General features: G+C 37.5%; 1 protein-coding gene across 2 annotated transcripts in view; it reads right to left on the bottom strand.

The window, feature by feature from the left end:
• The window catches only part of LOC139131168 (cytoplasmic dynein 2 heavy chain 1-like), a 70,152-nt gene that overhangs the window by 40,376 nt on the left and 4,678 nt on the right, over positions 1-25,098 (bottom strand). For both annotated transcript variants that reach the window (XM_070697136.1, XM_070697137.1), the window contains exons 7-29: positions 24,605-24,776; positions 23,834-23,984; positions 23,059-23,206; positions 22,537-22,712; positions 22,070-22,265; positions 21,296-21,553; positions 20,135-20,233; positions 19,515-19,654; positions 18,315-18,543; positions 17,913-18,040; positions 17,150-17,393; positions 16,344-16,493; positions 15,421-15,626; positions 14,736-14,891; positions 14,081-14,195; positions 13,618-13,788; positions 6,541-6,699; positions 5,561-5,784; positions 3,882-4,014; positions 3,257-3,487; positions 2,007-2,129; positions 1,157-1,327; positions 277-454 (exon numbers count right to left, since the gene is read on the bottom strand). In XM_070697136.1, coding sequence (XP_070553237.1) covers positions 277-454; positions 1,157-1,327; positions 2,007-2,129; positions 3,257-3,487; positions 3,882-4,014; positions 5,561-5,784; positions 6,541-6,699; positions 13,618-13,788; positions 14,081-14,195; positions 14,736-14,891; positions 15,421-15,626; positions 16,344-16,493; positions 17,150-17,393; positions 17,913-18,040; positions 18,315-18,543; positions 19,515-19,654; positions 20,135-20,233; positions 21,296-21,553; positions 22,070-22,265; positions 22,537-22,712; positions 23,059-23,206; positions 23,834-23,984; positions 24,605-24,776 — 3,958 coding nt within the window. The remainder of the gene's footprint in view (positions 1-276; positions 455-1,156; positions 1,328-2,006; positions 2,130-3,256; positions 3,488-3,881; positions 4,015-5,560; positions 5,785-6,540; positions 6,700-13,617; positions 13,789-14,080; positions 14,196-14,735; positions 14,892-15,420; positions 15,627-16,343; positions 16,494-17,149; positions 17,394-17,912; positions 18,041-18,314; positions 18,544-19,514; positions 19,655-20,134; positions 20,234-21,295; positions 21,554-22,069; positions 22,266-22,536; positions 22,713-23,058; positions 23,207-23,833; positions 23,985-24,604; positions 24,777-25,098) is intronic.

Raw genomic sequence — 25,098 nt, 5'->3', positions numbered from 1 at the left:
GAACAAAACCAACAGGGACAGAAAACTGATATACAATTATGTGGTAAAGACTCAATAGCGAATAAAGGTGTGGTCAAATGTTGTAAAGAGAATGCTTTATCTCTGTACAGGTTGTCTGATTTGATCAAACCTACAAAAAAATTTCAATGATGTGCACATTATACCATGATATTCACAAGATATTAAAATTCACTGTCGACCATTCTGATTATTGCATTGCCCCTCCTCCTCCCAAATCAAACCCATCATATTTGCATTGATATATGCAAATCATACCTTGATATTCATAGGTATATTCAAATTCTGAGTCCACCATTCTCATCATCGCAATGCCATCTGGCCGTAGATAGTAACGTAGCTGTTTCTGCCACTGCCAGTCGAGATGATTGCGGACACCCTCTTCTAGTAACTTGTTAATCACATCAATGGAATGGATGATGTCCAAGATCAAAGCCTGCAGATACATGTATTAGACATAAAGTGTTGAACTTAAAATGCTCCTCTTACCGAGTTGAATTTTGTAGAATGTCTTGTTTGTACCCACCACATATCCAATAATTGGAGAGATTTTGATTAAAAATTAAAACATGTCATTGTCAATGACTCAGTCCCCACTTGGTTAATGAATTTGAAAACCATCGAAGGAAATGATGGTCACATTGGATTGTATCACAAAATAAATCGACGTGCATATGCAGACATAGATTATAATTCTTGCAACAAGTTTGACAGAAATCTCTGAGAAATTTGCATGAACGGATGCAACCCCCCAAAAATTTGAAAACCATCGATGGAAATGATGGTCACATTGGATTGTATCACAAAACAAATCGATGTGCATATGTAGACATAGATAGTAATTCTTCCAACAAGTTTGAAAGAAATCTCTGAGAAATTTGCATGAGCGGATGCAACCCAAAAAAAAGAATTATAGCAGGCAAGACTGAAAAATACTGGGCATTCTATGCACAGTTTCACATATTAACGTAATGCTAGAGAGTCTAGTTGATGAAAAAAAGTTGTTAGAGACCCCTTAGAAAAAACAAATTAGACTCATAATGAAGATGGGCCCATTGTTATCAAAGTGTGTCACGCAGCAAAATTTGGTGATGGAAGGATCTGAATAATGGCAGAATCAGAGAAAGAGGAATGTAACCTTGAGCTTGAGTTCCAAGACGTGTGTGTTGGCATCAGATGAGGATATGTCAGTGCTGGTGTAGGTCGCTAGCTTGGATTCCGTCTCAATCAGGAACTCTTGGAGCCTGCCCTCCTTGATGGCAATCTCACAGTCCTCTGTGAATTGAATCTGCTCTGCCAGACACAGAATCTGGAAAGAAAAATCACACCGTAAATGTAATGGAAGATGTGCTCATTTATTTGTGACTCAAATGTGACGTAGCAATTAAGATGTTATAAAACACAACGTGACTTTTTTAAGTTGTCATGACAAAGAGAAATGATGCATTCAGCTCATTTTAACCCTTTTAGCGCTGTAATTTTCTCCCACTAAAATTTTAGTACAAAATTTTACCAATTTTTTTGAATTTTTCTGTAATTTTTTGATAATTTTGGACCAAATGGATATCACATTTCATTTGCTATAGTTTTTTCTCAAAATTTTGGCAAAAATAGGAGAAAAACTGACTGGGGTTTATTTTCTAAAGAGGACAAAAATAGACTTTGGCGCTCAAAGGGTTAAACTATTTAAAATACAGACCTACTAAGGCTGTAGCTGGATTATGGTACTGCATATGCATTGTGCCATTTCAGGCCTAACAAGGTGTACGTGAATAAGTTTAGTAAGGCAATCTCAGACTGAACTGGAGCTTATCCCAAAAGGGAATTTTTTTTTAAATCAACAGAAAATTTGAATTGACAATTGCAAAATCCAAATGGCTTGGTATTACAAGTGATCTGAAGTACAAATGAAATAAAAAATATTATAAATTAACCTGAAAGCAAGAACGTACATGCCCAGATATTTCAGTGGTTAATGATCAGCTTACCTGAGATGGAAACTGATTTGGATCAAGTCCACTGTCACTATTTTTTTTGCTAGCCTTCAGATACTCAAGCAGGAGGGCTTTCAGAGTTTCTTTCATTTCATCTGATAGACGACTAAGCCAATTCTGATATTGAAAACACAAAATTAAAATCAGACACGATCTCACACATGAACACACATGAATTTTGTTTTCTTTCTTTGCATTCTGTAAAGTTGCAAGTGCTCATTCTGGCTACAGTGGACACATGTTACCGGATACATGTGGCTAGTTTCAATGTACAATGTCTCTAATTATAGTGTACAGTGTTACTAGTTACAAAGTACAGTGTTACTAGTTACAATGTAAAATGTTGCTTGTTTCAAAGTTACTACTTACAAAGTACAATGCTGCTACTAACAGTATACAATGTAACCAGTTACAATGTACAATGGTACTAGTTATAACAATACTAGTTATAATGTACAATTGTTACAATGTACAATTGTTATAAAGTACATTGTTACTAGTTACAGTGTAAAATGTTACTAGTTACAATGTACAACGTTACTAGTTACAATGTACAACGTTACAATCTACAATGTTACTAAATACAATGTACAACTGTAATAAAGTACATTGTTACTAGTTACATTGTACAATGTTACTAGTTACAGAATACAATGTTACAAGCTAAAATGTTCTGTGCAATGTTACTTGTTATGATTATGCTAGTTACAATGTACTTGCTACAATGTACAATGTTACTATTAACAGTGTACAATCATTCTAATGTACAATGTTACAAGTAACAATGTTACAAGTAACAATGTGCAATTGTTATAATGTACATTGTTACTTCTTAAAATTTACAATTATGTTACTGGTTACAAAGTACAAGTTTACTAGTTACAAGTACAAGCTCAGAGTAGAACTTTTTTCAAAACAAACATGATTTGGCAGCAAACTTTAGCAAATCATTTTTTCAGACTTGAGTACCTCTGTAATGATGGGAGTTGACATTATTAATTGATAAATGAATTATTACTTGTGTAACATCCTTAAAATCACACATTATTATAAACAACACTAACAAAAAACTTAAATTTCACACACCATAAGAATTCAACAACATATTTTTAGTAAAAGGATTTGGACTACCTTTTCTTTATAACCAAATTTTCGCTCAAAGCTAACAGCAATTCAGACAACATTCTCAAGTTGTGACTGTTAACCAACTAACATTGGAGCAAAGGAAGCATGAACAAACTGACCTCCACTTCTGGGGTGATGGTGACAGGTTTCTTGAGAGGAACAACTTCTCCTTCCAGGGACTTCATGGCCATGATTCTCTTACAGCCTTCGTCAAATTCCACACTGTGGATGCCGGCAAATAGTTTCTTGAGATGGGTCTGGATCACCGCTGGGTTGGTGGCCTGACCAAGGATCTCCAGCAAGTCATCGTCACCGATGAAGTAGAAACGAGGGAAGGCTGAACGCTTCTCCTATAAGAGATGAAAAATCAAGGCCTGTTCAACTTTGAAGAGCATTTAAAAATATAACCTTTCCATATCATTTAAAAGTTTACGCTTACGATCAACTGAGTAAAGATATCCTGGAACCTGAATTATACTTTTTATAATGCCTGCTTTCACATCTATACTGGCTTTGTAGAAGGTTTCACAGCCAATACATCACACTGACAAATACTCACAACCTTACATTGGAGACATGAATGAAATTACTGAAAATCATGTGTTACAAGTATCTGTGAAATGTTGTGGAACACAGTATCCACAATATTGTATGGCAATTGGAATGTACAGTATTAAGGGTAACCAATGCATAAACAAATGAAAGAATTGACATATGTGAATCCTCATAGTGAAGTTGACAAACCTCCAGGAATTCATTCAGGGACTTCTGACATCTCTGTAACTGGTCTAGCATGCCAATCAGGGAGTTCCTCAGTCCAGTCTGGCCAACTAATGACAACACTCTGTTGTCACGCGATACATCCTGCATTATGGCCCTGTAAATAAAAATACCAACAATGACAGCATAGTTCCTTCAGTGACAATATAAATATACATGTATACTCAGATACATGCAATATGCTACAAGTGCAATATGCAGTGCAGAACAATACAAAGGTGATGCCACGCTGTATGAACTTTGACCTATGGACAGAAGAAGATTGACAAATCAAAGTCAGCTAAAATGTTTATGGAAGTAGATTAATACACAGAAATGGGCTTGGACCGAGTCTGATACCTTCCTCAGTACTGTTGTACTTTGGAGCTAAAATCAAAACTAATTCTAATAATCACAAATTACCCTTAAGGGTGATCGAGTCACTTGCTCCGTCATCATAGCTGCAAACAATAGAACGCGCACTCTACGACGTGCGCGTCCACTGTATGGGACCGCGCTCACTGTAAAAATCACACCGTGGTTTTGATGGAAACCTATCTTCATACAACTTATTAACTTTTTGCAGGAAAGCGGACGTTGTTAGTGATGATTGAATGATCATTATATTATCTTCTAGTTGTAAGTTTTAAATGTTTGAATGTCGATATATTTACAAAGTATTTAAAAATCCAAACAAAATAATTTGAAAAGGACATATTTCTAATGAAAATTGTGATTTTTCCCATTAAACATATGGGGAGGGGATGATGTTAAGCGATGTAGCATTGTAAATAGGCTGGTGACCCCATATTTTTATTTGATGCATATAATGTGCAATATCTTAACAACAATTTGTGTGAAAATAAACAAAATTGTTGGATTGGAAATCTAAATAATTCTACAAAGTATGGATAAGGCGTGGTCATTACTTTTACGTTTGCAACAGCTTTAACTGTTATTTTGGAAGGCCTGAGAAGTGATAATTTAAATTCTTATGCACATTTTCAGCGGAAAAATAGCTAAAATTTTCATTTATTATTCAATGTGGTTCACATGTTAATAAAACAAGGGCAGCATTTCAAGAAAGGAACTGAAAGTAAATATATCGGGTTGGGCAACGCTTACGGGAGATTCATAATTTCTGTCATTCGAATGGGACAAAGTGGGTGTATTTCAAATCCTTCTAGATGCCATATTAATCTGGTGACACATTGATTTTTTTATCATAATCTCATCCTCACATATAACTCTTACTGTTAGAGAAAAATAACAAAAATTGTTGGTAAAAAATTTAATGACTCGATCACCCTTAAAATACAAAAAATATCACACTCAAAATTATCCTACATGACACTTTCTAAAAGCAGGGATGATGCAAAGTTGTGAGTAGGACAGTTTTTGAGGATGGGGAGAGGTAGTCGGAGAATAAAGCACACGCACACATTACACATCACAGATAGTCAATTCTGATTCTTGTGTGAGAGAAATCAAATAACTAAGTTCTCAGGTAAACCCTTGAATTGAAAGAGCTTTGACTTTGGGTATGACAAACAACAGGATGAATAGAGATAAACGATATATCTTCATCTTGTACCTATATAGCTACCGAGAGAGTAAATTTTCAACATGATAATCGTGCTTGTAGAAGCTAACATCTCAATTACCTGAACTCGCTGTCCACCCCTTTGAAACGTCCCTGCTCTTTGGGAAGAGCACCTCTGCCAAAAATAGGTTCTAGGTACACCCATTTCCTCTGGATCTGATTCAGATTGTGTAGGTACTCATCGAGGTCAGCCAGACGCTGCTCCCACAGTGAAGCCTTGTCTTCAAATCCTTTGTAGTACGGAGAGTCTTTCAGTGACTGCAGTAGGCACTGGTTGTCACCAACCTACATGAGAAAAGTACCAAGCTTTAAATGCGCTGGCTGTGACTGATGTATGATTCAGCTATAAGCCACCAAAGCAATGTGTATACCAAGAGATTTTGAACAGTTCACGACATACATACATGAGCAATAGCGAGTGCATATACGAAGTGAACTGGTCAAAACCAAGAGGTATTCCCATTACTTAGGTGGTTTATTGCTATTATATCATAACTGTATATTGAATTATGGCGTGAAACGTCAGAAAAGGAATTTTTCTATAGCTGAGAGCTCGGGCATGTTCTTACAATGCTAAATTACGAAAATAGCACGGTCATTTTCACGTCTCGACCTATCAGATGGCTGTATTTGCTCCATCAAAATTATACATGTACTTGTACGATATACTGTACAATACAACCTAAAGGTTATCATACCATTATTTTCCTCAAGATTTTGTGTACTGATTTTTATGTTCAATGTACCACTCTGACGTCAACCATGTCACACAAGTCTACGTATAGAAAGTGCTGAATGAGTACAGCTTTCCTGAAACTTAGGGACTTTTGTCACAGTATCTGAGAATGTGTAGATGATGTACCATCTATCCTGTATCTTAAACAATGTCTTGTTCAGGAGCAGAGCCACGCAAGAGCTCCTTAAGTCTTCTGGCTGATAGAATGATTTGATTGACATATTAGTTGACTGATTGATGTATTGATTAATTCTATATTGATTATTGATTGATTAATTAATTAACTGATTGATTGACTCACTGACCTGATTGACCAGTTCTTTCCAGTCTTTGATCAAGGTCAGAGGTTGATCCTGGCTGTCGGTGTATTCCGTCACTTGGAACATGGCACCAGCTCCCCACAGTTCCAACTCACGGATTGCTTCCCGGATAGACACCTCACCCTGGGCTCTGGCAAACAATTCCTGCAATGTCACAGAAACAGAAAATGAGAACAACAAATTCACTCATACTACTGGTTGTATTATAGTGGACACTGTGTACAGGAACACCAATATTTACTATCCTGTTCACCGGTGACAGTGAAAAATTATCATTTACAGGAGGTATTTCGAGGTATCAAAAACGGAGGAGTGAGGGACAAAGTGCGGGACACGCAAACTGTAATTTATGGCACTCTGAGGGACGTCCCGCACTGTGTAGAATATGGGACTCTGAGGGAACGTCCCGCAGAGAGTTAAAAACTGGACTCTGAGGGACCGGGGGGGGCCCACTACGATGTGCATTGGTCCGATACGCGCTGACGCGTTACTTTTCAGTTTGCTTTTCGTTTGCAATGGATCGCCAACAGCGTCGTCGACATTTTGAATCCTGCCAACAGAACGTGAAAAGAAAGATGCAGCTACGCCAGGAAATCGCTTCTAACGTTTATTTCGTTTTTAGCAAAGAAGAAAATATAACTTTCTATGTAGCCCATTCTTCATGATGTTTTGTCTGATGTGGCGCTTGGATTGCCACCACTGTCATGGCGAGAAATGGTATAATATCACAAGCAGATCGTGCCTCGAAGTTTATCGAAATGCTTTTACGTAAAATCTGTCTGGAGACCTAATTTTTCGTGTGAACAGATTATGACATAGCAACTAGCCTTGCGTACAGGTCTGTGTGTTCCCGGCGTTATACGGCCTCTCACATGTAGTAGGCTGTATAACGCCGGGAACAGAGTAGAGTAGATCGAAACGCAAACGGGGTGTTATTATAGGAAAGGCAGTGAATTATTTTAAAGCTGAATAAAATGCTGTTTCTGGTTGTATAAGTCTGTCGATCGAAATATATATTTTGTTCCCAGTTGATTAATCATGGGGGATGATGGCAGTCTCGATCTCCCCTTTATGGTTCGATATTTACTGACTCGTTCCTTCTCATTTTTGTCAATCGATGAAAGCATTTTCGTCTTCCATTGCATATTTCAATCTTACTTTGACCGATGTTATATCCTGACCTATAGTGTCATTAGTTTTGACCAACGTACAAAGACGTGGCCCATGCGCCCGGTTGACGAGATATTTTGCAAAACTGTGAAGAAATATTTGAACACGTACGGTCATACTGTATGCATAGGGGCCCGAGAGACATCGATGTCAGTGTTTCCGGACTGTTTACATGTAGCTTAGGGGATATCATAGGAGATGAATCAGTTAGTTGAATAAAACATAACTTTTCGGACATATTTTATGTCAATTTTGTCAATGTCGGACTTTTGATTCGATTGAGAAACCAGAATCACTACAGAGATGTCTGTATTAAACACGGACGCACAATTCGGAATAGTTTGTTGTGCTACGTCTGTCTAAGTCTTGGTGTCTCTCCCATAAATTTTCGAACCTATAGGCCTACACTTGTCGTTTCGATTCACAGGTAGCGGTACACCGATGACCAGATATTGTATGTTCTTAAAACTAGTATATAAAGCAATTTTACCACACTCTTTGTCATCGTGTCTCCCCGTGAACGTCCTTGAACCTATGGACGTGACCATTGTTTTTCTGCGCCCATTATAGTGTAAACACCTGCTCGTTCCCAGCAGAGTACTTTTTTAAAGTTTGTACATCATTGTACACTGTGTGCGTAAGCCCTAATATGTAGAACTGCTTGCTGATCAAAGGTAGGCTATATGTACAATCTGTTTACCAGTGTTGCCTCCATTCATCATGGAAATAAATGCCTTGGGACAAATTGAGAGAATAATATATTGATTTTAACACTAGTTCTAGTTTATTGACTCCTGTCTTGTTTTAAAATTTTCACAATTTACAGAAGTCAAAAAGTCCCCTTTAGATAGTGCCTATGCCATTGATATATTGCAACAGAAATCCTGAAATATGATTTCTTGGGTCAGAAAAGGTAATTGTTCAATTATGGAAAGGTATTAGTAAAGAATAAAGGGTCGTTACAGTTGCTAAAATTGCGAGAAAAACGGCATGTTTTTCCAGTACTTTTACAGTTCTGTGCTTTCCGTCCCTGTTACTCAAATAGAAATGTCATATTCACAAGCGCTATTGTTTTTAAATCACGTCCAGGATGTGCTGTTGATTTTCATTCTTTCGTGCAATTTCATTCGTTTGAAGCAATTATCCTTTCATTTGACTGCTCTGTGGGACTCTTCTGGATATGTGTTTTGGATAAAAAGAACTCTACAGTGAAAGACATAAACTTCGACGGTGATAGGTATACAATATCGGTTCAATATGAGATTACAAGTTATTTTAGAAGTTCTCAAAACCAGTAAAAATAATTCTGCGCGCCACTTATTGATAGTGTCTTCTTGTGAACGTCTTTGAATCCGTGACCGCGACCATTGTTTTTGAAGTGTTCGACGGTCGATGATCGGTAGATTAATGAAGACACATGTTACTGAACTATCGTGTGATTGTTAGCATGGTTAGGTAATAGACGGTGTTGTAGAGGCGATACGGCGAAAGTCCACGGCCCAAGGGAGCATGAGACGTACATCGCATGCTTTCTTACAACGAACGAGCCGTCGGTTTCCATAGCTACTACGTGAAATCCGGTCTCACCGATGTCCCGGGCCGATGTCCCTGTCCTGATTCGGAGAACAACTTTCAAGCTGCGTGTTGAGGTTCAGATGTCCGATTTTTTTCATATTCAAAAGGCTTATTGATTTACAGAGAACGCCTGTCTTGTTTTTAGCTTTAACTTAGCACATGATGGCAATTGGAAATTCAAAGCCAAATAGCCAGTGGGAAAAAATTCGACGACTCGCTCTCACCAGCGGTCGCAATGAAAAAAAAAATCGAAGTCTCTGAAGTCGGTATCATTGCTCCGCCATGTTTTTTGTTGGTTGCAATTGTACGGCCAGTTTAAAGTCAAAGACTTTCTTCACGGTAAAATTCATATAATTACCATACCGCGAAGTTCCCTGTGCATTTCAATATGTCTATTTGGAAGCAAAAGCGTCACGGACATTCGATCGATGGTGATGAACTTTCTCCAGGCCGTAACATGTCACCAGTTACGAACTTTACCGGTTTTCGATACGAAAGATGCAATGTATTATCAGCGTTGTTCACGTTGTGTTTTGAGTCTGATGTCGAATATAACAGGAAAAAACTAACGATTAGAGTGACGACAGAGACCATGCCCGATACGGGAAATTGACATCAACTTTTGCATTGAGCAGTGACTTCAGACTGATATATAAATGTCGACAATATAAAACATTGAAAAATGCCAGAGAGAGAGAGAGAGAGAGAGAGAGAGAGAGAGAGGGGGGGGTTTACGCTGTCGCGAACTGATTATACAATTTCTGATATGACTTCGGTATAGACGATACACAGACATCGAAAATGTACACCTACTTTCCAGAAATTCGACAAATCTTATAATAAGAGTAGAACAAATCCAAAAGTGTTGGTTGAAGTAAATCTTCAGATGTTGGTTTTCTAAAGTTAGACAATTCTTAAAGAAATATGGTCGTCATAGTCTTCTCTTAGGGACTGGACACAAATTACAGGGGGGGGGGTGGGCCGGTGTTTTTTGGGGGTGGGTCGCCATTTTTCGCGCAAGCATTTTTGAAGGGTCATAAAATTTTGTGCAAGCCTATGGGGGAGGGTCACCTTTTTTCATGCATCAAAGCTGAAATTGCATGTGCACGTTATGGAATACTGAAGAAAGAAAAAATACCTCCTGGCACTTTCATTTTCTGCCATTACCATTTTCGGCGCGCCCTTCGGGCGCAAATTTCAGGTATAATAAACAATGTATTGATGATCCAAACAGCCACATTGATTTAAGTTGTCATGATTTCTACTTATTCAACACTATTGTGCATAATTGTCCCCTATAATGACTCTTTCAATAACAATTTGGGAGATTACTTATTTGACATCATTCTCCCATTGACAATACATCGGGTATAGGTCGGTGTCAAACGTGTCGCTGTATGTACATTTTTTAATTTTTTGAGGACATTGACAAAATACAAACTGTTCAGAATAGTGCATAGTGTCATCAATAACAACTGGAAGCTTCAGGTCGAACAACTTTTGAATAACAATTTAGGATCAGATAACCTATGAGTTATTTGTAGTTTCCTCATAGCCTACAATGTATAGTGAATCAACATTTTGGTGAAATTGCAAAATCAAATTTCTTGCACAACCATTGACTTGAAACCACTCTAGTCTAATCATGAATATTAATACTAATAATTAGGTGTACATAAATGCACAGGTTTACCAAGTTTTGTCTTGGAAAAAAATTATTCATAGTTTCAACATAGACTGCCATGTATAGTGAATGGACATTTCAGTGAAATTCCAAAATCAAATTTCTTGCACACCCATTGACTTGAAACTACTCTAGTCTAATCAAGAACATAAATATCAATAATCAAGCACACATAAATACACAGATTTGCCAAGTTTTGTATTTAAACAAAATTATTCATAGTTTCTTCATAGACTACAATGTATAATCGATCCACATTTCACTGAGTGAAATTCCAAAAACAAAGTTATTGTACACAGATGCATGTGTTACCACCCTCTTCTAATCAAGCAAATTATGTCAATTATTCAGGGTCATATATACACAAATAGTGCATATTTTTAATTCTGAAAATTTTTTTTTACAGTTTTGTCATAGACTCCCATGTATAGTGGATCAACATTTTATGCGAAATTCCAAAAACAAAGTTATTGTACACAGATGCATATTTTACCACCCTCTTCTAATCAAGTACAATTATGTCAATTATTCAGGGTCCATATATGCACAAATAGTGCAAATTTTTAATTCTGAAAATCTTTTGACAGTTTTGTCATAGACTCCCATGTATAGTTTTGTCATAGACTCCCATGTATAGTGAATCAACATTTTGACAGAAATTCCAAATCAATATCTTGTTCACATGTGCACTTGTAAACAACCCATGCTAATCAAGTATATCTATATCAGTTATTAAACATCTGTATATGAACAGATATAGCTAGTTTTATACTGGAAAATACGCGTTCGTAGTTTTCTTATAGTCGACTACATGTATAGTGAATCAACATTATCGATAAAATCTAAAAATTACAGTTTTTGTACAGGCATGCACTTTTTACCTGCCACTTCAAGCAAAGTACATTTACATGAATAACACACATATGATTTGATATTTTTTGGACAACGCGTTATATCGGCCACATTTTGCCTTCCTTTCGGGAGGGCGACTTAAAAAGTATAGCAAGTCAGAAGGGGGTCTTTAACACATTGCGGGTTTTTTTGGGGGTATTGAGTAACAGGGGAGGGTCACTTATTTTCATGCACGGATAAGGGGGAGGGTCACTAATTTTTGTGCATGAACTTTTGAAGGGTCACTATTTTTTACGCAGCGGTTTTTCGAAAAACACCGGCCCACCCCCCCCCCCCTGTAATTTATGTCCAGTCCCTTAAAAACTATTATCTTCAACACCACGTTTCTTATGATCGGTGATGTCATTTTTTATCATTTTTACACACTTTCAATGCATCAAACGCCATTAGACTATCTGATCTGCCTGTCAGGGAGTTACAATATATTTCCAAGGGCTGGCACGCGATGTCAACTTATGCGTCGTCCGTCGAGCGGCCGGTGGAGTGTCACAGATCGCTCCGTCTGTAATCGCGGCCACTTCTGATGTGACACCCACGTGCGTTTGAGGGTTTTTTGTTACCTAATTTGTCGACCTCACAAAATTTCACAGTCCATGCTTTGAAGCAGTCTCAACATGGCAAACATGTCTCGCGTAAATTTCATCCTCGTCGTTCCAATTAATTCAAGACTGCCCATAGCCTACAGCCCAAACATGGGGAACACGCAACTCTCTTCATCTACACGCCTTTCGATAAATTTTCAAGTATTACATGCAGTTTCAGCGGCAGATCGTCCATGTAGCCGACACGAACACGAAGTGTCTGTTACCGGCTACCGAAAACTATGAAAAATGGTAAAGAATGAGCTACAAAATCACTATCACTTTTAAGTTGCAGGTAGAATAAGTCTGTGCCTTTGTATAAAATACTATAAAAATAGTAGAAAGTGAACAACCAGCTGAAAGTTAGTTGAGGAGACCTTAACTGCATATCATTTGCATCTAATTGTCGGCTACATGGACTGTGTGCCGTTTCAGCGACCTGCAGCGCAATGTTTAGTAAGCCCGATCTCATGCACATCGTTGGGGGCGCCCCCGTCCCTCAGAGTCCAATTTTTAACTCTCTGCGGGACGTTCCCTCAGAGTCCAATATTTTACACAGTGCGGGACGTCCCTCAGAGTGCGATAAATTGCAGTTTGCGTGTCCCGCACTTTGTCCCTCACTCGTCCGTTTTTGATACCTCGAAATACCTGTTTACAGTGAAAGCAAGGTGAGAATAGACAATAACATTGATATAAATGTTATCACACTTGTGTTATTCCTTTGAGAACTTTTTCTTGAATTTGCCACAGTAGTGGCACTGATCAAACGACTGTATATTGTTTCATAAGAAAACACAAACCGGAGAGTATACTGTCTGGTATACTTTAGATACAGGCAATTATAATAATTGTATAACATTGCTATACCGCCCCATGAAATGACACTATCATCCATCTGTTGTTTGCCGCAACTTAACTGCCAGTACTGGTCCTGTAGTAAAATTTGAAACAACTTAACAAACCAATCACATTAGTTAGAAACCATTTAGATCAAATTCATCCTTCATTCTAAGCTGGTTTTCACTGTAAAGACCATGTTGCATCATTGGAGAAACACAGTCAATGTAAAGCAGCCTTCTCAACATGAAAACATTCATCATAAAAAAACCCATATGCAGAATAACAGTGTATGAGACCTACCTTGAGAGCATCACCATTTTTGACGATGTGATCTGAGGCAGCCAGGATGTCACCGAATGTCAGCTTCTCAAGGGTGGTACCCTTAGGCATGCGTAGCATACGGAACAGTTCCAGCCAGTGATCCTGGGACAACACATCACCTCGCACGTATTTCAAGAGAGGCAGTACATCCTGAAATAATTGATAGCAACAAGTGTTTACACCAGTCTGGCAGAGTGATAGACTTGGTTTTAATGATTTGGAGGTTGGTGGTGGGGGTATTTTCTTCTTATACTGTACCTAGTTTGATTGATTCTGTAAAGTAGGCTGATACAAGCATTGAAAGACTCTTTCTTGATGTTGCACAGAAAATAGGGGTGATGGTTGGACGAACACAAGGAAACTCTGTCTGTAAAGGTCAGCTGGGATCAAGTTTAACCATGACATTATTGATGATAATTTCCATCACACATCAACGACTCACCCTGTATTTTTCAATGTCTTTGGTCAGTCTAACTGTCATTGTGGTGGGTTCTTCAAAAGCTCGGAGTTTCTCAATCCATTGGACCAGATACTCTTCAAACATGTAAGTACGTGACCTGATAATGAACAAATCATGTCAGTTAAGGTTTCTTGATTGTAATTTGTTAATCAAATAAAATCAAAAGTAATCCATTTGACTCTTGGTGAAATTATACATGGGGAACAAAAAGGACTAGCACTGTGTAAAAGATCATTTATGGATTCTTAAAAGAAGATCCTGCTGGCTAAAGCAATATAGGTATGCAAGCATGTGAATGTATAAACTATGTATCTTACTATTACTGTAAGACTATATGATAAGACCATGATACAGATAGGTTTTGAAGATTCTACAAGCCCTCTTCATGTGACACAAGCTCAATTTCTGTTTGGATCCAGGTGCATTGCTACATGGCACATATATTCATGAATACTCATATCACTTGAGAACATGAGGAAATGTAGAGTGGCCTTTGCTTGTTAATGCTCCAAGGTGCTGCACTGAATTCGAGACACAAGCACCAGGTTTGCATTGGCTAAGCACAGCAAATTGTGCAAGTAGTCTGGGTATCAACGGCTGTGAGTGTGAAAGGTTACAAAATAATGACGTCTTTCACCTGAATGAAATCCAGTCTTCTTTGGCAAGTTCCTGTAGACCAGTGTTGAATTCTTCAAACAGAATCCACATAGACTCATACTTGGCTATGTCAGCACGGAGTTCATCAGACACTGGGAATTGCGGTTCATCCAAACCAAAGTGACTGCAATCATTCCTGTTATTACCAATAACAGGAAACAACAGTGGTAAATCAAGTTTTTTTTCAGGGGTATCAAGATAAGTATTGCCTTGCCAATAGAATAGAATGTATTGAACATTGAATTTTGTGATACACATACTAGCTATTCATCTGCCCTATCTTGATGTTGTGGATTGTACCTCTACAGTATATACGTTTAGATGGATACCAATTTTTTGGGATGGTTGTCATTTCAACATTGAAATTTGAAAAACCTGACACTATGTACCCCTTTGCTTTTAACCCTCACACAATCACTTAGCTGCCACTGATAAAAGTATCAGACCATCACACAGTGATATGCATAAAATGATTTATATCACTGTAATTATATGTATAGACTGAGATTACATTCCTAATGCACTTAGTTTACATGAATTATACACTAAATACCACAAGGAAACTTGTGGTTTCAGTTAAGAATAAAAAAGTGAAGAGCTTTATCAGTCATTACTAAGGATTTCCTTTGGGAAACAAGATGAAATTATTTGAAGTAATCACTTACAAGAGTGATGCTCTGGTCTTTTCCAATTCATCAAACTCAGCTCTCTTCTCTTTGATCGATGACACAGCTTTCATGCATCCTTCCTTGTCACCGCTGTCCAGCAGATCATCGCTGGGTTTCAGTTGGTGCCAACGGGCCGAGAATTTATCCAGGTCTTGTTCAAATGCCTGAACCCTGGATGTGACATTGCTTTTCATGACTTCAACCTGGACATCAGAGACAGAAGGGTTTTAGCAATGATGTAACAGTGACATCTTCAGATGATGTACCGTAATACCTGAATCAAATCTGGCACAGATTTAACCTGTTCACCCCCATTCCCTATAAACAGGTCTACAATCCCCATTGATAACAGTGGGTTTGGACCAAACCATGGTGGCAAAAGGGTTAATGATAAGATAAAACTTAAGAAAATATGAAATAAACATGTACTTTTTTCTGCCTACAAGTCTCAACTGCCTATCTTTTGATGCAAACATTGTATATTTAGACTTTGTTATTTCATTTATTAGGAAACTGTTTCTTTCCTATTTAAATTTCATGAAGCTGCATCATTTGTCACGCAATTTTCCTTCTCTCACCAACAGAAAATTATTTTTTACATATACGTTCACTTTGATCAAGAAATGCTGAGTGGATGTCTCATTCAAATTATGCTTAACACTAACAAGTACATTCCAGAGTAACTTTTCAAAAAGTTCCTCGAGTAATAATGTTTTTATTATCATGGGATCTTCCCTTGGGTAAGCTTATTTGCCATCGTTCACTGCAACAAGTATTGTCTCGCGGATTTTCATATGCCATTAACCAAATAAGTCATTATAAGCATTGACAACATAATCCTTATTTTTATCTGTAACTTTGGACACTTCGATTTGTACAATGGATGTGTGATTTTAAAGATTCAGTTGAAATCTTCTCACCTGTTCTTTGACCATGAGTTCATGGCTCTCCATCATGAGTTCAAATTTGTCCCATCTGGCCTGTAATTGACTGATGGTGTCCATGCCACCGCCGGCAACTGATCGCAACAACTTGTTATTTGCTTCAGCTTTGGCAAACAGAGGCATAATCTAGAGTGCCAAGAAAACAGAGTTGAAATCTTCATATTTGTTTTCATTCAGTTTATAAGTACATTATCACTACTTCCTTCACATATTACAACGTTCTCCATAAGGGCATTTTGAGGGGTTGGCCACCCCCCTTATTTTGGAGCAATCTATTCATACGGGGATAACCATAAAATGTATACAAATACACAACAAAATGATATGCAATTTATACATCATTATTTTAATTGGCCGTTCCTCTGTGTTTTTATAAGCTACCGGTATAATCTACAGCACTGTATTGCTCGTAATAAAAATTGAGATTTCTGAGCTGACACTCCCAACCGTTCAATTTCAATAGAGTTAAATGTAAATAACAGAACTATTGATATCAAAGCTCATTACGCAAACCAATTCTGAAATAATAAAGGTGGTTTCAAAAGAAACCTAGAATTCAAGATTTTCACATAGTGCCCTCTGGAGGCACAAAATAACTAAATATTCACAGCCTTATGGCTAACATACAACTAATACAAACCAGTGAGGAACTGTGCCAATGGTAGGAATGGTATGCTCATTTCATTGTTATGATTATGAACTGCCAAGTCCTCAAAACACTGCACAAACCAGTGATATTTTCCCGATGTTATATTATCTGAAATTATTACAAAAATCCTCACCTCTGGCTTTTTGCTGGCTAATTCAGCATGATTTGCATTGGCCACACCAATCTCTTCCACAGTCTGTGGTCTCGTGGATAAAGATTCCATGGCATCGTTCAGGAATTTTTCAATGTCGCTGGTGTGGCGTATGATGGATCGTCTAAGGGAATTCAACAGTGCGTCAAACAGTCTCTGTATGTGGTCGTCTATTACAGACTTGACTGGTGTGGTGGACACTGTGATGCAGTCAACCTTGATCTCACTGCAAGTAAATTTATGAAAATATTGTAAAAGTTAGTCACCGTGTATGAAAATCTAGTTGTTGCCTTGGGACGTACATGGAATGAATTGGTACAGTATGTGGAAATGAAGAAATGGTACTCTTCCTTTTGCTGACAACTTTGAGATTTGCTTTCATCAAACTGGCCAATACATGTATTTGAGGAATCACAGTTTCTCCAGGTAAAATAAATTCATGGACTCATAATTCACATCTGGGCATAAAAACCTTCATTTCAAAACGTCTTACATTATGACAGCCATAGAGGCACAACTGGATTTCCAAACTAAGTGAGGTTCCCATCAGAAAGCCAGCCCTTTGGAAAGAGATATCACTCTAGAATGGTTGTTACACATACTTTGAAAGCAACAGTATACATGACTTTTTCATCACCAAAGTCATTGACAATTCTATTGTTTTGTACAGAAAAATTTGACTTGTGTTTGATGTGATGAATAGGTCAAACTTTCAAATATGTGCTCATGACTAGAAAGAGCTTACTTTGGTAATTTCTCAGCGTCTCTACCCCTGGCCTTGAGAGCTTTGAAGTTCCTCTCCCAGTCCGGCACGGTCTGTAAATGTTCATCCACCACCTGGTCCAGATCCAGTGAACCTAGAGCAACCCACTCCTACAGTTTCAAAACAAGACACAAATTAATCATCTTAGTGATACAAAAATTTTACAGAAGTCCCAGAATCATGTCACTGTGGTGCAGTTCAAGTAAAACACATCTTCTGATGATTTTTTAGACCAGATGAATTAGACTATTTATTTTACTGATGTAAATTCTCTGACACCTTCTGGGGGTTAGTTTTAATTGCAAGAAACCTGGAAAGATGATTTCAATTTTGAACTTCCACAAAAGGAGACTCAAGTATCACTTTTGAAGTTGACGTACATACCCTGAACTTTTCTTTGGAGGTCACTAAACGTGTGAACAGGTCCTCTGCTTTGCGATAGACTGTGGTGAAACCAGCTGCGTTTCTCTCAATCATGACCGGAAATATGAGATTTTCGCCTCCCTCCCCAACACCTTTGAAATGATTGGGTATGCAGATGAACTTTTTCATCTCTCTGAAGTACTTGGCCCGGATTTCTTCCAATGGTGGACGGAATTGCAGTTGCTGCTGTCTGTTGAGGTGATCAGAAGTATGCATTTAACGGTAGAAGAAACTTTAGACAAAGTCTACTTATTGCCTTAAGGTAGAATGCGCATTGTAGACAGATATTAGACTAAAAATTTTTACATCTACCTGTTTGGTCTAACACTTGTAAAAAAGTAAATATGGTTTTCACTGGCCTATTTTTGTGAAAATCGAAAATTCTGTTTTTCCCCACAGAGCTAATACAGGGTTGGCAACCATTTTGTAATTTCAAGAGTAGGTAAGTATTGGGCAATTTGTTTCTTGAGAACCAAATTTTGCATGGTGAACCATGATTTTTTATTCTTGACTTCGAAAGGGAATCATTTCAAGTCTCCCTGAGGAAAGTTTGAGCAAAAAGTTTGAGTCTTTCAATTTTGAGTGCACACTACCTTACCTGAAAGACATGCAACACTGTTTACAAAAGCCTACAGGTTTTAAAATTCTTGATGATAGCATCGTCAGCTAGGCAGCAGTGAAGTGACTCAACCACCTCATCTCTTGAAATCAAATACGCTAGTCCATATAGAAATGCCAACATTTGCCTGCAAGTTTCTTACAGAACTCACAAACTCAAAGCTGGTGTACTGAATTTTAATTTCTGTGTTTATGATTATGCATATCAATCATTCAGGTGTCATCTGATCAGTAAGTTCTGATTAGGAAAGCCTTGATGTATATAGAAATTCCATCAACAGCAAAATATAACATCATGTATGATCATACCATATATCATTTGTTCAAAGAAGGCAGATTTTCAAGTTAACAGTAAAACACTTCTATCATGATAAAGTCCTGGTCTAAGGTACAGAATAATTCTTCCACTTCTTCTACTGGCTGCAAAATTATCCATCAATTTTATTTTTACATCAGAAGTTTACAATTGTCATCTTCAACACTATAAAGACCTTGCTCTGAAGCCATGATGTTTTATTTTTTTCTATTTTCATCACTTCTCACCTGTAAGTAAGCTCAACCCTGATTTCAGGTAGGTTTTCATTGAGTGCTTCCAAGCCCATCTGATACTGGTGTTCCAGGGCTTTGTACAGCTGCCTGTCCCAGTGGGCTTTCCAGGGTTTCATGTTTTCAGCTCGGAATCCCTGTATGGATGTAAAGTATAATGCCAACTGAAAATACTGATACGCCATAAATGAGACAGGAAAAGTTTATACAATGCTTCCAAATCAAGACAAAGACATGTTTTGGCCCTTTCATATTTTTATTCAGTCTATCAGTCTATTTTGACCAATTTTTATCAAAATTCTTCAAAAATTGAATGTATATATCATGATTTTCAGAGATTTATGATCTATTGAATTTTTAATTGCTGTTACCTTTTCCTAAATTCACCACTCTGTACACCGCCCACATCTACAGTAATGCAACACCTACCCTTTATGGAAAGGCCATCTCTATATAGTGGTCACTTTCTTTAGCCCCTTGTGTGACCACTATACATAGATTTCATTGTATAATAGCTGCAATGTAACAATTGAGATGTGCCTTACCACTATGTGACTTATGTTCCAGTGTTTTCATTCTACAAAGTTTTTACAATAAGCGGTTTAATTTTAATTTACCTGCTGGACTAGATTGGCCATCAAGTGACGAATATCCATTAGACCTTCTTTCCATCTTGACTGCTGTCTCAATAGATCAATACTCATCAAGGAGACAGCCTGTCATTGATAAAAATGTGGAAACACTCTGTTAGGGCGCTTAAAATCTTACAATGCTCTGTTGAACAGCAGCTTTTATTTGATTATTCAGAAATAAATACAAAAATTTAAATTTTCAGTGTCTTATTTTCATGAAAGAAATATTTTGCATTAATTACTATTAAAAAAAAAGAATGGCAGCCATTGGGAATTTCAAATATCAGTATATTTGAGGCAGTTTGCTTCTTTACTCCAATAATTTCAACTATGGTCCCTGGTTTTTATTGTTTGTTATAAAAGTGATTAGTCTGACATTGCTGTGAGCAATGTAAAAATAAACGTTAGAAATTTTCATGTTTAAAATGTTTCTTTAACAATGTGACAGCACTGCTTCCTTAATGATAAACATTTTGGCCACTACACTTCTCTAAAAGTTCACTGTCCTGTGATCATGATGATTTCCAACAACAGGACAGAAATGTGTACAATTTCTACCGTAACTTGCATTGTTCAGAGCAGCGTATGCGAACATTTCAAATGTTAAATTTAGTGGAGTGTTTTTATACTTGTAAGTTTTTCATGGTGTAAGGATACCTGACTGTATAATCTCAAATATGTAAATTACATTCATAATCATAGCATTTGCCCACACACAGTAATCTTCATGTATACGCTGACTCCACTACAAAACACAAGTCTTGGGTCAGTTCATACATGTAGATCTCACAGTATTGAAACCCTTTGACTGCTGTAATTTTTCCCACTAAAATTTAATGCAATATTTTACCAATTTTTGTGAACTTTTCTGTAACTTTTTTCATAATTTTGGACCAAATGGATATCACATTTCACCAGCTACAGTTTTTTATCAAAATTGTTTTGCAAAAATCAGAAAAACTTGACTGTAGTATATTTTATAAAGGTGACAAAAATTGACTTTGGCGTTCAAAAGGTTAAACTTGTAACGTTACTGACGCTTGACTGTTGTGCTGTTTTTAAATCTTGCAACATCTGTAACCAATAAAAGTATGAATATCGAGTACATATACATATGAAAGAAGTTAATTTTAAACACCAACTTACTTTTTCACAAACAATATTGTGGCATTTCCTGAGTCGCCTGTTTTCCGATGTAAGTCTGTCGGCCGCCGCTTGAAGTTTCCCGATGTAAGCTTCAAGTTCTTCAGGGTTATCCCAGGTGATCTGGACTTTTCCGTTGCTTTCCTTGGCTCCAGGTTTTGGATTCTTGATAATTTTTTCAAAGGCGAGGGCAGTATCTAACATCATTGCTTGTTGACTGGGTATCATCTGCTGGTCTATGGTGTTGTAGAAATGAGCTACCTGAAGTCAAAATCAATGGAGAGGAGGTCAGAAATGCCTTCAATGTCACAGATATCTACATATCTGCGGGAAGGGGGAGGGGAGATGGGGCTGGGTTAGTATCTTGGCTATGACTTCAATGTACCATAGTTTAGATGAAGCACGCATGACTATATATTATTGCATATAAACAGAATGTGTCTATGGGTTACTGTAGCTATACATATAGGTCTCTACTTGTTAAAAAGAGCTGCTCTTTTATAAACAAAGGCATTAAGGTAGGGGAATGCCAGTGAATATTTTGCGTACAGGAACAGCAAAATGAAAAGTACGGTAGTCAACACCCTACGTATTAGTTTACAAATTATACAAATGAGACATAAAATAATAAAGTAATAATGATAATGTACACTTGTTATGCGTCTAATCTCTGATAAACAGAGCCTGAGGCACCGAAATGTCAAATTACAAAGACATCAACTTAACACAGGAAGGCCTTACATATTTTCTCTTCAGTTACCGGGTAATAATTTTTACCTGTTTGAGTATAACCCCATGTCTGTAGAATTTCTGTGCAGTGCCACATGTGTGCTGGATCTTGGCTGGTACTGGGAAACCCAGGGCCTGGAGTTGCCTGACTTCCCTGAGTAACGTGACCAGTCTCTCACTGTAGTGGACTTTCAGTTTGCCGTCTTTGTGGTCAAGCTCCATCAACTTGCCACTGGTCTGCAGGCTACATTTTGTGTGAACAAAAAAAGAGACAAAAACAATACAAGCCTTGCTGATCTTCTTGTCGAGTAGATGCAAATCTGACTACATTGTAACAACATAAATGTAAAATTATTGATACTCTGTGCAATCAATAAATATTCACCATTGACAATGATGAGCCATTATCACTGGATTTATTCATATATGCTGTCTGCATAAATGAATATATTACGGTACTTTCCGAAACAAAACACTTCTACTTTTGAAAAGTCAATGATGCCATGGTTGTTTACCTGAGTGGCTTATAAGGATCATCAATGGCTGCTAGCATGTCTCTGGACCAGTTATCAAACTGGTCTCGTCTCCATTGCTGTAGTTCATCTGCCAAGTCCGTGGCATCTCTGTTGAATTTTTTGAAACCTGACAGGTCACCAAGTATGGCTTTGGCAGTCTTCAAAGTGTCATCAACCTGACGACAAGATATTCAATTAAAGAAAAGGTGATATGGTAGCATATAAGCCAACTTTCTACAGGTATGTTGATTATAGTGATGTAGTACAAGCGTTACATATATGTACATGTACGTCTAAACATCAGCTAGAACATGCAACTTCCGAGAGATACCTGAAATTATGGTAGTGTCCTTTCAATCACTCCAACAATGCCTTTCATTGTTCAAAATCAACAAATGATGCCACAGATACTTTTTACATCTTAGAGAGGAATTTTTCATTGGATACAATGCAGTCCAACTGATAAAGATGAGCCAATCAGAGACAGCCTTTCAGAAGCTAAAGAATAACCAGCTGACTAACCTTCGCTTCAAGCTGTCTGACCCACACGATGTTATTGACAACCTCAGGGAGATTTTTGCCAGATGGTGATGTGCCATCGCTGGTCCTGGTGATGAAGTCATCTCTGATGGTCTTGACGTACACCTGCAGTTGACCCAGTAAGGTCTCCCTGTAAATTGATGTGATAGAATTACATTTAGATAATGTGTGCGAGTTGATGAACAAACCACTGCCGAATCAAGAAACGATGCAATGTTTGTGTCATGCTACAGCTACATGTAGACCTTTGCTTTGAGTGTAGATTAAGATTCCAGGTGAGTTACACGTACCACTGAAGTGACTGAAAATTCTAGGACTTTCTGGCATTTTCCAAAAGTTGGCAAGAAGTATTTGAGGTCTTGATACACCATAATACAGGAGTGATGTAATGGCATGATCAGCTCAGCCTGAACCGCCCAAAATTTTGTAAAATGCCATCGCAACATTTATTATTTTAAAATAGTTTACTGCAAGTGATTTTGCAGATTGCAAGCAGGTTATCTGATTTTACTGGGAGTCAACTGAACTTTCACGGGATTTTTCCAAGAGTGTTTTGAAATTGTAAGACTTTCCAAGACATTTGAGCATACACTCAATTCAATATACATCCAATGACAATACTCAAAACAATACGGATGGCTCAAGCCAATGAAAGAGTTCAAAGACTGATTGTTTTTATATTAAAAATACATATGACGTCACAGTAAATTGTTCTTTTTTATGCTGATAACTTTGCAGAATGAAAGTGTTGCCTAACCTTTCAGCCACCAGCTCCTTGCTGATGTTTTGTCTTTTCACTAATTCTTTGTATCGTTGGAATTCTCTCAGCAACTGATGGGAGTTAGCCTCCAACTCTCTGAACTGAGTTCTCAGTTTGCCTGCAATCCTCTGTTCTGCTGGTACCATCGCTGAGTAAAACAGAACACATGCATTTTGTTACATGTATAAGGTAGAAGGTGCCTTGGGGAAAGATATTCAGATTCTAAACTTCTTGAAATTTTTTTTTCTGATCTACCACTTGTGTGGGCCCGTTTTGAAGGTCTTGGAATGGTAAAAATTTTCACACTCCTATTTTTTTTGAAAATTGAAAATTTCATTTTTTTGTCCAAAGAGTTTAACATGAGACACAAGGATGATGGCCATTTGAGTTTAAAATATCTTTAAATGTAAGGTAATTTGTTTCTCTGGTACAAAATCTCAATAGTGACCCCTGATTTTCACACTTGACTTTGAAAGAGAAAGGTTAAAAGTTTCCTTGAGGAAAGTTTGAGCAAAAGTATAGGTCCTTCACTTTAGAGATGCACACTACCTTTAAGCTTGTCTCTGACTACAACTAGTGTCAAATTTCAATATTTGATTTCAGAAAAAGAAACTTGTGTTACTACAGGAAATGTATTAACAAAGTTATAAAAGCCGTAGTTCAACCAAATCCAGGTTTACCAAATTTTCTCGTTTTCATGGTTGATGTGATCCTTGTAGCATGGTACAAGCTTATAACTGGGCCTTCATATATTAGTCATTTAATTACCTCGTTCATATTGATCCACAGCAGCCCTCCACAGTGGCTGAGTGTATGGGTTGTATTGCAATGGGTTCAGACCACTAAATGGTGCAAAGGCACCGGCTGTGCGGAGTTCTTGCTGTTCACTGTTGGAGAGCAATCGCACAAGCTGTTCATGCACGGTTCTTAGAGTTGATACCTGTGAAAATACAGCAAGGTTGCAGAATGTCAAATATTGACTGCCTGTTGGTTAAAGTGTACAATGATCTACAACCATGCTCTACAACCAGTTCACAACAATTTCCTATTAACAGGCCAACACTCACCATTGATAGCGATGGATTCTTGCTAACCTTGGTGATGAAGAATTACAAAATATTATACTATACAAGTAAACTCCAGAAAGTTTGCCAACGACTCAGTTCACTTCAGTATCTTTGTGACCAGTGAATGGATGATTTACTAATGATCTAGTCAATCACAGTACAATGATAATTTTCCAGATTTGAATTCTTCACAGC

The sequence above is a fragment of the Ptychodera flava genome, chromosome 4 (genome assembly GCF_041260155.1).
Source record: "Ptychodera flava strain L36383 chromosome 4, AS_Pfla_20210202, whole genome shotgun sequence".
Lineage (NCBI taxonomy): Eukaryota > Metazoa > Hemichordata > Enteropneusta > Ptychoderidae > Ptychodera > Ptychodera flava.
This window is presented reverse-complemented; position numbering and strand designations above follow the sequence as displayed.